The following is a 12,580-nucleotide window of genomic DNA, read 5'->3' on the forward strand; positions in this document are numbered from 1 at the left end:
ATGTGCTGTTTCAGTCGTTTTTGGATAATCTTCAGTAGAATTCTTGCTTGCCTGTGAAATCAATGATATCGTTCTATAGTTTCCACACTCTGTTGGGTCACCCTAGTGTTGATTTTTCTCTTGTCATTTATATTGCTCATACACCACTTAATGGATGCCATATCATTCTGCCCATCTTTCCCTTCTCATGAAATTCTTGCCTTTATTTGCAGAGTCGTGCTCCAATTTCTGCCAAGCTTGTGGCCAACATGCTCTCCGTGGCCGGGGCTGATCATATCATCACCATGGATCTACATGCTTCCCAGATTCAGGTACTCACCCCACACAGACACACATTTATATCTGTTCGTTGTGATTGGGAACTTAAGGAGAGTGCTTAAACCCTAACTATTAGCTTCAGCAATTTCTGAAAGAGCTACATGGGCTCATGTTTCTTCTATATAACTATTATTAGATATTTCCATCTTTACTGAACTTGGAAAATTTATTTGATGTGAAGCGTTCATTTCTACCAGCACCAGTCTCCGCCTTCGTTTCTTGTGGTTGCTGTTACAAAAACACTGCAAGTGGAGGGGGGGAGCTTGAAAGGACAGATTTCTTTGCCCCCAGTTTTAGGGCTTAGAGCCCAAATGTGAGTCTTGCCTGTGTCAGTTCTTTCTCTGGACCCCTCTCTCCTTGCTGCTGTTGATTGCTTCGATTCATGGGTCCTTTACTGCCTGTAGATACACCTGCCTTTGTGATCACAAGGTGTTCTCTCTCTCTTTCTCTCTCTCTCTCTCTCTCTCTGTGTGTGTGAGAGAGAGAGATTGAGAGAGATTATTTTCTCTTCTCATCAGACACCATGGGGAAAATATTTAGTTTCAGGACCCACACTGCTTCTGTGGAATAACATCATTAGCATAACAAATGAATGACTCCTATGTTCAAACAGGGTCACATTCATAGGGGGAGAAGGGTTGGGATTTCAGCATGTGTTTTGGGGAGCACAGTTCAATCCACAATCCCTCCCAATGAATTTGATAAAGCAGCCTTCCTGGTTACAAAGTAAACCAGTCAAACACCTTGTGAAACATTCTGCATGGATCGTTTAATACATTTCTCCTAAAATCCCCTCTCCCAAAAAAGTAATCCACGTGATTTATTTTTCAAAAGGTAAATTGGTGCATGGGTGTGCAAACCAAAGGCATGCATTTCATGGTATGAAAAGAGACCAGAAAAGATGGGCAGAGTGAGAATGCGCCCAAGAAGAGGGCCAGCAGGCAGAGAAATGACACCTCTGACTAATGGTGACCCCATGTGTGCCAAGAGTAGAGCTGTGCCCCATCAGACTTGCAGTGGCTGAGTTTTCAGAAGTAAATCATCAAGCCTTTCTTCTGAGGGGCTTCTCAGTGGTCTTGAGCCTCCAACCTTTCCATTAGCAGCCCAGGGTGTTGATTGTGAATTGCTAAGTGACTCCTTGGAAGAAGCTCTGCACCCTTCCATCTTGAATTCTGGAAAGTTTTAATGGTGCGATCATGATGGTCCTATACCCTCCTTAAATGCTTCATAATGTACTTTTTCCCCCTGCAAGATAGGCTAAATTCTACTGTACTCACTCTGATACATACTGCTGTTGGTGGTGGTGGTGGTGCCATCAAGTCAAGTACAACACATAGCGACCCTGTGAACAACAGATCCTGTCTGAACCCTGTCCTATCCTGAACCATCCTCACACTTCCTGACATGCTAGAGCCTATTACAGCAGTCACTGTGTCAATCCACCTTTTTAAGGCTCTTCCTCTCCTTTCCTGACCCCCACCTTTCCAAGCATGATGTCCCTCTCCAAGGAATAGCTACATACTTCAAGTATGTAAGAGGAAGCTTTATTGTCTTTACTTCCAAAGAGCACTGAGGCTCCACTTTCTCCAAAACATACTGGAGGTTATTTCTTAGTTCATAGTTCATCAATGAATATGTAGAACTAGCTTTATAACATTTGCTAAAACAAATCTGCTGTCCACGCTACTGTCGCCCTGCAGAACCACCCTGATCCATCAGAAACGCAGAAAACAGGCAAAGCCCCATAGAGAGCAGCTCGGATGGCAGTAGGTCCCTGGGATGGACCAGGAGTTTTATTTCATTCTGTGAAAATTAAGAGAAGGGAGTCGGCTATTGCAGCTTCTTCTGGAAATAAATCCAGTTCTGTATCCTAAGAGAGATTATTCAGAACCGTGACGTGGTACTTGCGTCTGCCCACAGGGTTTCTTTGACATCCCTGTGGACAACCTGTACGCGGAGCCCGCGGTCCTGCAGTGGATCCAGGAGAACATCACAGAGTGGAAGAACTGCATCATCGTGTCTCCTGATGCAGGCGGCGCCAAACGGTAACACTGTGGGGGCTGCCTTGGCCACTGGGGGTCCTTTTGGTGCAAGGTAGAATCCTGATGGCTGTGGTTAAAGCATTCAGTTACTAAAAGGTCAGCGGTTCAAACCCACCAGGCAGCTCCACAGTAGAAAGATGTGATATTCAGCTTACATTAAGATGTACAGCCTTGGGGCAATTCTACTGGGCAGTGAGTCCATAGTCGACTCAAGGCAGTGGGTTTGGAGGCTGTAGCACAGTGATTAAGCAGCTGGCTGCTCTGGAGGACTCCATTTAAAAAAGGAGATGAAAGCAAAACTTTTCACTCAGCAGTCCAGGAAGAAAGCCAAGGAGCTGCTCTCTACCCCTGGACTTTGAATGGGGAGAGAAGACTCCTCCAGGGAGAAATGAGAACTCGGAGGCTGCTCCACCTGCAGATGCGCTGTGGAACTGCATGTGGCAGAGGGCCTCCCGGAGAGGAGGAAATGCGCTTGAAAACTGGGCCCACGCTCTTCCCTTCCACGTGCAGCACTCTGTGAGCACGCCCTCTGCAGGTGACTAAGATTCCAGAGGTAGAAAAGAAAGGGGGACCAGGGAAGCAGTTGGCCAAGACTCTGGGGCCACAAAACGCCTTGCCAAAGTGTAAAATTGGAGCAAATGGCAAAACCAAACCCACTGGCAGTGAGCCTATACTAGCACCCTGTAGCTGGTGGGCTTGAACGGGTCAGCCTTTCACAGCCAAGTTGACAGACTAAAAAATGATCAACTTAACAAATCAACGAAAGTGAGACAGGGGCAGGGTCATCGGGCCTGGCTGAGGACACGGGCTTTGCCCAAGACTTAGAATTAAGTTAGGGCCCCAGGTGACTGGGCTCTGGCTGAGGGTGAGAATGCTAAACTGGCCCATAGTATGTGCTGCAGGGTGCGACTTGGTGACTCCAGGTGACCTTGTAGAACGTTGTAGCTGCTGTCTAGAAAGGAAAAAGAAAGCAGCAGCATGAAATGGAGCTTTAATAGCCATGGAAGACCAAAGCTGGAGTCTCCTTTGACTCCTGGCATGCCATCTCCCCCATGTGTGTCAGCGGACTGTGGTTAAGACTCCATAGTTCAGTGACTGAGTTTTCAGAAGTAGATCGCCAGACCGTTCTTCGAGGTGTTTCTAGGTGAGCTCAAAACACCACTATTTCTAGTAGCAGCCAAGTAAGTGTGTTTAACTGTTTACACCACCCATGGTTTCCACTGGGTAGGTAGGGGCCACCATAAAGAAATGCACTGAAAGGGAGGCCTCACAGCCAGCCAGAAGGCATGACAACTTGCAAGAAGTGTGCGTGAGTGTGGTGGGCGACCAAGCAGCTTTGGGAATGTGAGCGGTTGCCCCTTGCTTGGCGCCCTCTGCCTGCAGCTGGGCTGAGCGCCTCTGAAGGCTGTCATTCTCAGAAGAGCTGTCTGCTCTTGGCTTGTCTGATAGGCGGCTTGGTTCTCAGCACGAGGGGTGGGGGGCAGCCTCTGGCAGCAGCAGGAAGTGGCCGTTGACAGGAAGGAGACACCATAGATGAAAGGCAGAAGTGAGCACTTAGTGCGAAAAGCCACCAGATGCTTGGTTTAGTACAAGACTACGCGGTGGTCGCAGAATCACCCCCTCCCTCAAGACGTTGAGGCCCAGTCATAGTATCATCTGGTGGAAAACATTCGGAGGATTTCTAAATGGCACCTAAGTTGCCTTGGACCTGTACTTCAGTGACTCACACTCAGTTATGACTCATCAAAGTCTAAGTTTAAGATGAAGTAGGTTAAGGGACATGGAAGTGTTAGACAGGGGTACTTCTGAAAAAAAGTGATTGCTAAATTGAGATGTACTCCACATAGTCTTTCAATGTGCCCATTTAAAGTGTGTGATCCAGTGTTGTCTAGATGCGCACAATTCTCACTGCTGTTTCTTTCTAGAACCTTCTATCACCCCCCAGAGAAACCAAGATTGAGCAGAGAAAGGGAAAGCCATGCAAGTAATGTAGCATGTGTTGTTCTTTTAGCTTCCTCGCCCACTCATTGCCATCTAGTCAGAACCAAACCATTCCTGACCATCCAGAAGGTTTGTGAAGGTTGATTGCCCATCTTTCCATGACGCAGGTGGATTCAAACAGCCAAAGAGGCGCTGCATTGGGATTAGCAGAAACTCCCTGCGGTCTAGGCCACCAGAACTCCCTTATGAACTGCCCAAGGGAATTTTTCAGGGGGGAAAAAAGAGAAAGACCAGGCATCAAAGACCACCTCTTGTATTATTCTATTTATAGGAAATGTTCACAGTAGGCCAGACTGTAGAGACAGAAAGGAGATGGGTGTTGCAGAGGGCTGAGGGAATCTTGCAGAAATAGAAGACAGAGCGGTTGCCATTTCTCTCAAGGCTGTGTGTCTTTCTGTGCGCAGCCTGGCTCACACGGTGCATTAGCAAACGTGCTGAGTTGGCAAGTCCAGTCCAGGACATACGGCATCTTTCCATGTTAATGTCGTTGCTATGGGTAGAGTTAAGTGTGCTTCCCTTTTAAGTGGCGTGTTCATACGTTCTGCAGTTTTTTATTGCTCCATTAGCCAGAGGTCTTTTCTTCTTGTTCGCCAGGTCGTACCAGCAGGAGAGCAGAGCTTGGCTTCTTTGTGTGCTGCAGACACATTCCCCCGTTTTTAATCTCTTCCCCTTTTGGGTGTATTTAATTTCTGCAGGAATTTTACAAAGTCCTCATGGCATCATAGCTATCTGCTCTTCACAGTAGGGCTTCTGGGTGTGGAAAAGATTCACACTTCTTAAAAAAAAGAATTCTTCTTCACTGCAGTTGACTTAATTTCAGCTCGTCTCCATCACTTTTCCATGCTTTGCATTTTAACAGGAGCACATTGCTTCATCTTTGTTCCTTGAATTGGCTGGTAGATTTCAAACCAGTGACCCTTTAGTTAGTAGCCTGACACATTCACTTCACCTTGTAAGGTGCTTTTAGGCCAACTCCTAGTGACAGCTCTGAGCCTTGTCCTGTCCTGTGCCATCCTCATCATCTCTGACACACTTGGACCCACTGCTGGTTGAGGCTCTTCCTCTCTTTTGCTGACCCTCCACCTTTCCCAGCATGACAGTTCTCCCCAAGGACTTGTCCCTCCTAACAACATGTCCAAAGGATAGGAGAGGAAGTCTCCCCATCCTTGACTCTATGGAGCACCCTAGATGTCTTTTTCCAAGACAGACTTGTTTGTTCCGCTGGCAGTCCATGAGATAGTCAATACTTTTCTCCAACATCACAACTCAAAGGTATCGATTCTTTTATCATCCGTGTTCATTGTCCGATTTTCAGATGCATAGCATGTAATTGAAAAGATCATGATTCATATCTTTTAACACTTTGGAAAGGTCCTTGACTGCAGATTTTCCCAGTGCAACACATTTTTTGTTTTCCTTTATTTTTGTTTATTGTTGTTTTAACGAAAGTTTCGATGAGATGGCTCGATTCTGTGAGTGGAGTGGTAGCAATGAGTGCATTTGAGACAGTGAGGTTGGCACAGGATAGAACGGCGGTTAGTGCTCTTGTACATAGGGTCTCTATGAGTCGCAAGTGACTCAGTGGCACATAACAACAAAAGTTTACAGAAAAGTGGGATTTTCATTCATACATTGTTGCACATTTTCCTCTCAACCTCCCCAGTTCACCTTTTTTTATTAAAAAAAAAATCATTCATTGTTGCATCATTTCCTCAGTCCTCCCTTCACCCTCCGCAGTTCACTTTGCTATGCACCTCTAATTCCGAACTGCTGTCATACAAATAATGCCTAATCACGTATTCCTTTTAAATAGTTCTTTCCATCATCTATTCCAATGCAGTGTTTATTATCTATCCACTCTTTTCTTAGCTTCCTCCCCTCAACCTCCATGTCAGTCCTGTTTTATAACAGTGGTGTTATGCGGTATTTGACCTTTCTTTTGTTTTCTCGATGCTGGTAGCAGGGGTGTTGGTTGTGAGCAAGAAATACTAAGGCTTGTACTTTATCTCTAGGTGAAAGGATTCTAGATCAAGTCCACTTACAATGTCACATCATCCAAAGATGTGGTATAGTTTTTCCTGAAAAAGAAAGCCAGTTTTCTACACCCAAAACTAACACCTCTGCCAGCTTTCCATAGATATTCTGATTCATTGTATGGAATTCCTAGTGTTTGCTGATCAAACCGGTCAGAGCAACGCTTATTCTCTTTATTCTGGTTGGAAAAGGCTTCACATTTCCTAGCTTTTGAAAGTTCTTCCACAAATCTTCTACGGTGATCATTGACCCTGAACTCTTTGGTGACCTTTAGGGTTTCAGAGAGGATCTGAGCACTGGAGGATTTTCAGTGGCTGATTTTCCAGTAATGGATCACCAAACTTTTTTACTGAAGCACTCTGGCCAAACTCAAACTTGGAGCTTTTCTGTTACCAGCCCAGTGCTTAGCCTCCACCACCCCTTCCCCTAAGTATTTGTCAGCTCAGTTCAGACAGAACAGATCCACCCATGCAACTCACTCCAGGCTCCTTTACCAGTAAAGCTTAGCTTTTAAGGAAATGATGTGTTGGAATTCTTACCATCTCCCATCTGTTCTCAAAACCTCTGTCTGCTTCACATCATGACCACCTTCCTATCCTGCCCAGAGTGGGCTGTTTCTCACTGAGGTCCCTCAGAACAGCCATATGGGTTAACACAAGATACATGGAGTTAGCATTACCTGTGGCTTACTTGCACAATGCCCAAAAAGTCCTACCTCCCTATAGAAAATGCTTGTCTGTCTATCTGATGCACTGGGAGCAAGTTTGAGAAAAAGCAATGGGGCATGACTTACTGAGGGAGAACCTAATGTGGCCACAAGAGGGCACTGGAGCTTTGCTGCATGCTCAGTGGTCTGTCGCTCCTGCCTTCTCCACCTTGCTGCCTCTTGCTGCCATCTCCATCTCCAACTCGGTGCTACCTTCGTCACAGCTTTCCTTTTTGGTCTAGGATTTCAGGTGTTCCCACGGGAAACAGGTTGCCTAGTTGGCTGTTTAGACAATAGACATTCTTCCATATCAACTGGGAATGGAGATCTATGTGTCTTGCCATTTCAACTGCCTCTTGCTTACGAGAGTATCCTTGCTAATTGCACCGTAGAAAAGGATCAGTGAGGCCTAGAATCATTGTCTTCCTTCTTAGTCAAACTGTAAAGCGAATGGTTGTAGCTATTTAAGCACTGGCCCTGTTCAGGTTCCCCCAAAATGGGAGGGTATCCAATGTCTCAGCCCAGGATTCCTCTTCCTCTTCAAGACTTGTCTGTGCAGGGCATGCATGAAACCCTGGCTGCCTCCTGGATCATGCAATGCTTGGGGCCGGTCTTTTTAGCTTTAGTTTGAAAGTTGCTCCTTGTGCTCGCTACATGGGTGTGACTTTGTATGTGTCTGAGGAAGGGGTGTTCCTCATCATTTTTTTTCCAGTTGAATTGCATGACTGATTGTGAGTTTTAAAAAATTAAAATAGGAAGAGAGTTGGAATTGCACAGTGGTTAGAGCCCCTGGCTGCTGATAGAAAGGTCGAGATTCAAACCTGTCAGCTGCACCTCAGAACAAAGATGTGGCAGTCTGCTTCCAGAAAGCTTGCCAGCTTCGGTCCCCCGTGAGGCAGCCCTACTCTGTCCTCGAGGGTCGGTGAACTCTCCTTATTAATATCACTGTGTTGATGGCAATATTTCAAAGTAAGTTTTTAACCCTGAAGTGTACTTTGTAAAGGAAAAGAAGTCCTTGGGTGGTACACACAGTTAACATGTCCAGCTGCTAACCAGAAGGTTAACCAGAAGGCTCAAGTCCACCCAGCGTCTTCTTGGAAGAAAGGCCTGGCGGTCTCCTTCTGACAAATCACCTGCTAAACCCTCTCAAACACAGTTCTCCTCGGACCCACATGGGGCATCATGAGTCAAACTGACTTGACTGCCACTGGCTTTGGGTCAGAGGCTAAGCCACAGTGCCCTCCTTCTGCTGCCAGCTCAGCCAGCCCTCCTGAGCCAGAGGCTTCCTGTGCGTTGGCTAGAGATGGGCACAGGGACTGGACATGTGCTTTGTAACAGCTCCTCAGGTCCTGTTTTGTGAAGTGTGTGCATTTTAACAGATGCTTTTGGCCCCGCTACACACGTACTCCACGAATATTAAAACGTGGTTCCCAAAGAGCTGACTTGAAGCTCCATCTTTGCATTTTGAAAAGTACTCCTGAGTACTAATGTTGTTGTTGTTATGTGCCGTCGAGTCGTTTCCGACTCATAGCGACCCTATGCACAACAGCCCTAAACCCTGCTCTATCCTGTGCCAATCGCACCGCCTCTGACACACCCATCCCGATTACCCCAGTCACTGAATCAATCCATCTCATAGAGGGTCTTCCCCTCCTGCGTTGTCCCTCCACCCTCCCAAGCATGACGTCCCTCTCCAAGGACCCGTCCCTCCTGGCAACATGTCCAAAGTATGTCAGACGAAGCCCCAGAATCCTTGCCTCCAAGTAGTAGCTTGGTTTAATCCTCTCCAGGATGAATCTGTTTGTTTTCTTGGCAGTCCTGAGTACTAATACACTGCATATTTTCTGCTGCTTGCTGGTTGTGTGGTCAGGGTGTCCAGCTATGGTTAGAGCTGCACAGGTTCAAGGCCACATCGGTAGGCCTGCCCCACCATGCCTTGCTTAGTGCAGATCCAGCCCATGCCTGGCGACAAAAGGGACAGGTTATTATTTTGCCGTGCACTCACATGGTACCATTTAAAGCCCGGGTTTGGATGCTGGCTGTCAGGAACACATCCATTTGTGTCCTTGTTCAGGGTGACATCCATTGCGGACAGACTGAACGTGGAGTTTGCACTGATTCACAAGGAGAGGAAGAGGGCGAATGAGGTGGACCGGATGGTTCTGGTGGGGGATGTGAAGGACCGCGTGGCCATCCTGGTAGATGACATGGCTGACACCTGTGGCACCATCTGCCACGCTGCAGATAAGTATGTGGGGCACTTTGGGGACATGCACAGGGAGGGTTAGGGTGTCTCACTGAAGGGGAACCAGAGGTTGGCTCACTAAAAATGAACTTGGTTTTGGAATGGTTTCTTATTGCTTGGCAATGGCCTGTTGTTATGTGCTGTCCAGCGTTTAGCAGTCCTGTGGGCAACAGAAGGAAGCCCTGCGCCTTCCTGCCCCATGCTCGCTCACAAGCCCCACTGCGCTTGAGATCAGTGTCACAGCCACCATGCACTCAGTCCATCTCTTTGAGGGGCTTCCTCTTTGTCACCGAACCTGTGCCTTTTTGTCATTATTTTCTTGATAGCAAAGAAACCACAGGTCTTCTGATTCCCATTTGCAAAGCTGAATTTTGCCCTGCACTCGCATGGTACTGTTTAAAGCCCACGTTTGGATACTGGCTGTTGGGAAGTGCTAGGAGCCGTGGTGGCACAGTGGGTTAAATGTTGGCCTGCTAAACAAAAAGTCAAGAGTTCAAACTCACCAGCCGCTCAGTCTACTCCCATAAAGATTTACAGCCTCGGAAACCTTGTGGGCAATTCTGCTCTGTTGCTATGAGTCCCAGCAGTGGATTTGGTTTGGATTTTTGAGACGGTGCCCCTCCCCCTAAAGCTGATCACAGAAGGAAAAAAACCTTCCAGGATGGTGAGCTCTCCATCTAAAATGCTAGCACCGCCACTGCACTGGGACCAGAGCCTGTCAAAACTGAGATGCTTTGAAAATGGCCTAAGAAGCAAAGAATATAAGATACCTCATCAGTAGTTTTTTTCCTAAACATTAATTACATGTCAAAATGATGATTTTTTTTGGCTCTGCTGAGCTAGCCAAGTGGTTCTCAATCTAGGATGATTCTGAAAACTACCCTACAGTCAGTCCCCTAAAATGCATAATACTGTCCCCAATGACAGTCATGCCTGTGAGTTAACTTAACACAGAGTGTTTTACTAAAATGTACTGAAAAAGATGCTGCCTTAAGCTAGTAATCTGAATTGTAGTTTCACAGTTCTCTTGATGGACCACATCTGTTTTTAACAGTCAACCTCAAACTTTTGCCCTGACTCCAAACCTATCCGTAGTTGCCCCTTCAGGCTGCTAATGAACCACTTCACAGTTGACCCTCCAGGCTGCAAATCTCAAAGGAGTAAGTTGCTTTTCTTTCTCCTGGAGGATTTGAACTGCTAGCTAAGAGCCGCCTTTGGCTTACCAGGGCAACTCCCTACAACTTGCCAAGATAGCTTCCCGCTTTTCACAGGAGTGGAGGGCATTTCTAGAATATCTGCATGCATACTTAATTGTTCAGCTGGTATCTTGCAGGCTACTCTCTGCAGGAGCCACCAAGGTCTATGCTATCCTGACCCATGGGATCTTCTCTGGACCAGCCATCTCCAGAATTAATAATGCTGCATTTGAGGCTGTGGTTGTCACCAACACCATTCCGCAAGAGGACAAGATGAAGCATTGCCCCAAGATTCAGGTACTCTCTCCACTGAGGTGGGAGGAGGATAGCAAGGGGTGCAAGTACTAAACACTCCTGTGGATGACTAATTGATGAGGCTGATGCAGCCTGAGGCTTTGAATATTGGGAGATCCCTGCTAAATGCCTGCGACTTCAGAAGGCACTCTGCTCTTTAGAAACAGTAAGTGAATAAAATTGCAAAAGAATATAATCAAGAAGCAGGCTAATCTGACACTCTACTTTTCCAAGCATCCTGTCCTTCTCCAAGGACTGGATTCCTTCTGACTGCGTGCCCAAAGAATGTGAGCCAAAGTCCCACCATCCTTGCCTCCAAGAACAAACTTGTTTTTCTTTTGGCAGTCCATGGATATTCAACGGTTGCCAACACTACAATTCAAAGGCACCAATTCTTCTTTGGTCTTCCTCTTCATTGCCCAACTTTCACATGCATGCGAAACAGTTGAAAAATACCATGCCTTTTCTGACAAAGGAAAACCTTCCTGTATGACAACGATTGACTAAAAGTTTATTTAAAAGCAGTAATTGCCGTAAGTGAACAATGACCTTAACAAACCTCAGAGTACAGGCATATCTAGGAGATATTGCAAGGTCTTGTGCAGAACATCACACTAATGTGACTATCCCAGTGCATATCAAGTGTATGTCTACACTTCCTGTTGTCTATCAAGTGTGCAATCGAATTAGGAAGAGATTTGAAATATTGAGAGAATGACCAAATATGACAGGGTGAGCAGGCGCTGTAAAAATGGGGCCTGGTAGTTGAGCTCAACTCAGGAGCGCCTCCTACCTGTGAAAAATGCAGTCTCTGGGAAGCACGTACAAAGAGGGCACACCTAAATCTATAGCAAGTGTCTCACTTCTTGGATTCCATACAGGTTCTGTCCACCAGGTTCTAATTTGAACACAGATCCAAAAGCTATTTATCCCCTTAAAAAAAATGTGGGTAAGGTTTGGATAACAACATACCTTGTGTACTACAGACTTAATTTCTATCCTTTCTGGTTTTCCATTTTTGAAAGAAAAGAACTGTTGTGCCTCACTTTCTTTTTCTTTCACCCGGTTTGGTGTTTAGGTGCTCGATATTTCCATGATCCTGGCGGAGGCCATCCGGAGAACCCACAATGGTGAATCTGTGTCTTACCTGTTCAGCCATGTTCCCTTATAACTCCCAATTGTAATGCGTTAAGCAAGCACACTATGATTATGTCTTTTTCTCTCTCTCTTGTTAGCTGTAGATACTAACAATTTTAAGATAATGGATGGTAGAAAACATCAGTTTTTTATATACTTTGAGATGCATTTGCCCCCCTTTGAAAGCTTGAGACCACTCATGTATGGTGGTTTCTTGGGAGATCAGTGATTGTTTTGCTTTTCAGCAAGAGAAACATTTGTGTCATCTTGACTTGTTCTGATAGGTGACCTTTGTTCTTTCAGCCCTTGGAGGCCATGACGTTTCAAGTTCATCATTTCATTGTGGGAGCTCATAGTTTATATATGTTTTGGGGTTGCCAAAGGTGACTTCAGATTAAAGCCTACTGTGTAAATAGATGCTAACCTAGGGGTAAAATCCTACGTAGAAAGCCCATTTGTTTTAAGCAAACCTGAAAAAAATTAAATACTGTACATTTTAATTTTATTTTTAATAACCAGAGTTGAAATAAACCACCTTGGTTAGTGTGCATATTTTGAACCCAACTGATTTTGAAGGTAGCCATTGATACATCTAGTTGTTTAGTGA

At 45.8% G+C, this 12,580-nt stretch overlaps 1 protein-coding gene across 1 annotated transcript in view; it reads left to right on the forward strand.

Annotated features, from left to right (window-relative positions):
- LOC102859451 (ribose-phosphate pyrophosphokinase 2-like) overlaps positions 1-12,007 on the forward strand; it is a 25,326-nt gene extending 13,319 nt beyond the window's left edge. The window contains exons 3-7 of the mRNA XM_006892370.1: positions 213-311; positions 2,239-2,363; positions 9,176-9,349; positions 10,680-10,839; positions 11,915-12,007. Coding sequence (XP_006892432.1) covers positions 213-311; positions 2,239-2,363; positions 9,176-9,349; positions 10,680-10,839; positions 11,915-12,007 — 651 coding nt within the window. The remainder of the gene's footprint in view (positions 1-212; positions 312-2,238; positions 2,364-9,175; positions 9,350-10,679; positions 10,840-11,914) is intronic.
- The last annotated feature ends 573 nt before the right edge of the window (positions 12,008-12,580 follow it).

This window comes from Elephantulus edwardii, unplaced genomic scaffold (assembly GCF_000299155.1).
Source record: "Elephantulus edwardii isolate Elephantulus edwardi_28Jun2011 unplaced genomic scaffold, EleEdw1.0 scaffold00115, whole genome shotgun sequence".
Classification (NCBI taxonomy): Eukaryota; Metazoa; Chordata; class Mammalia; order Macroscelidea; family Macroscelididae; genus Elephantulus; species Elephantulus edwardii.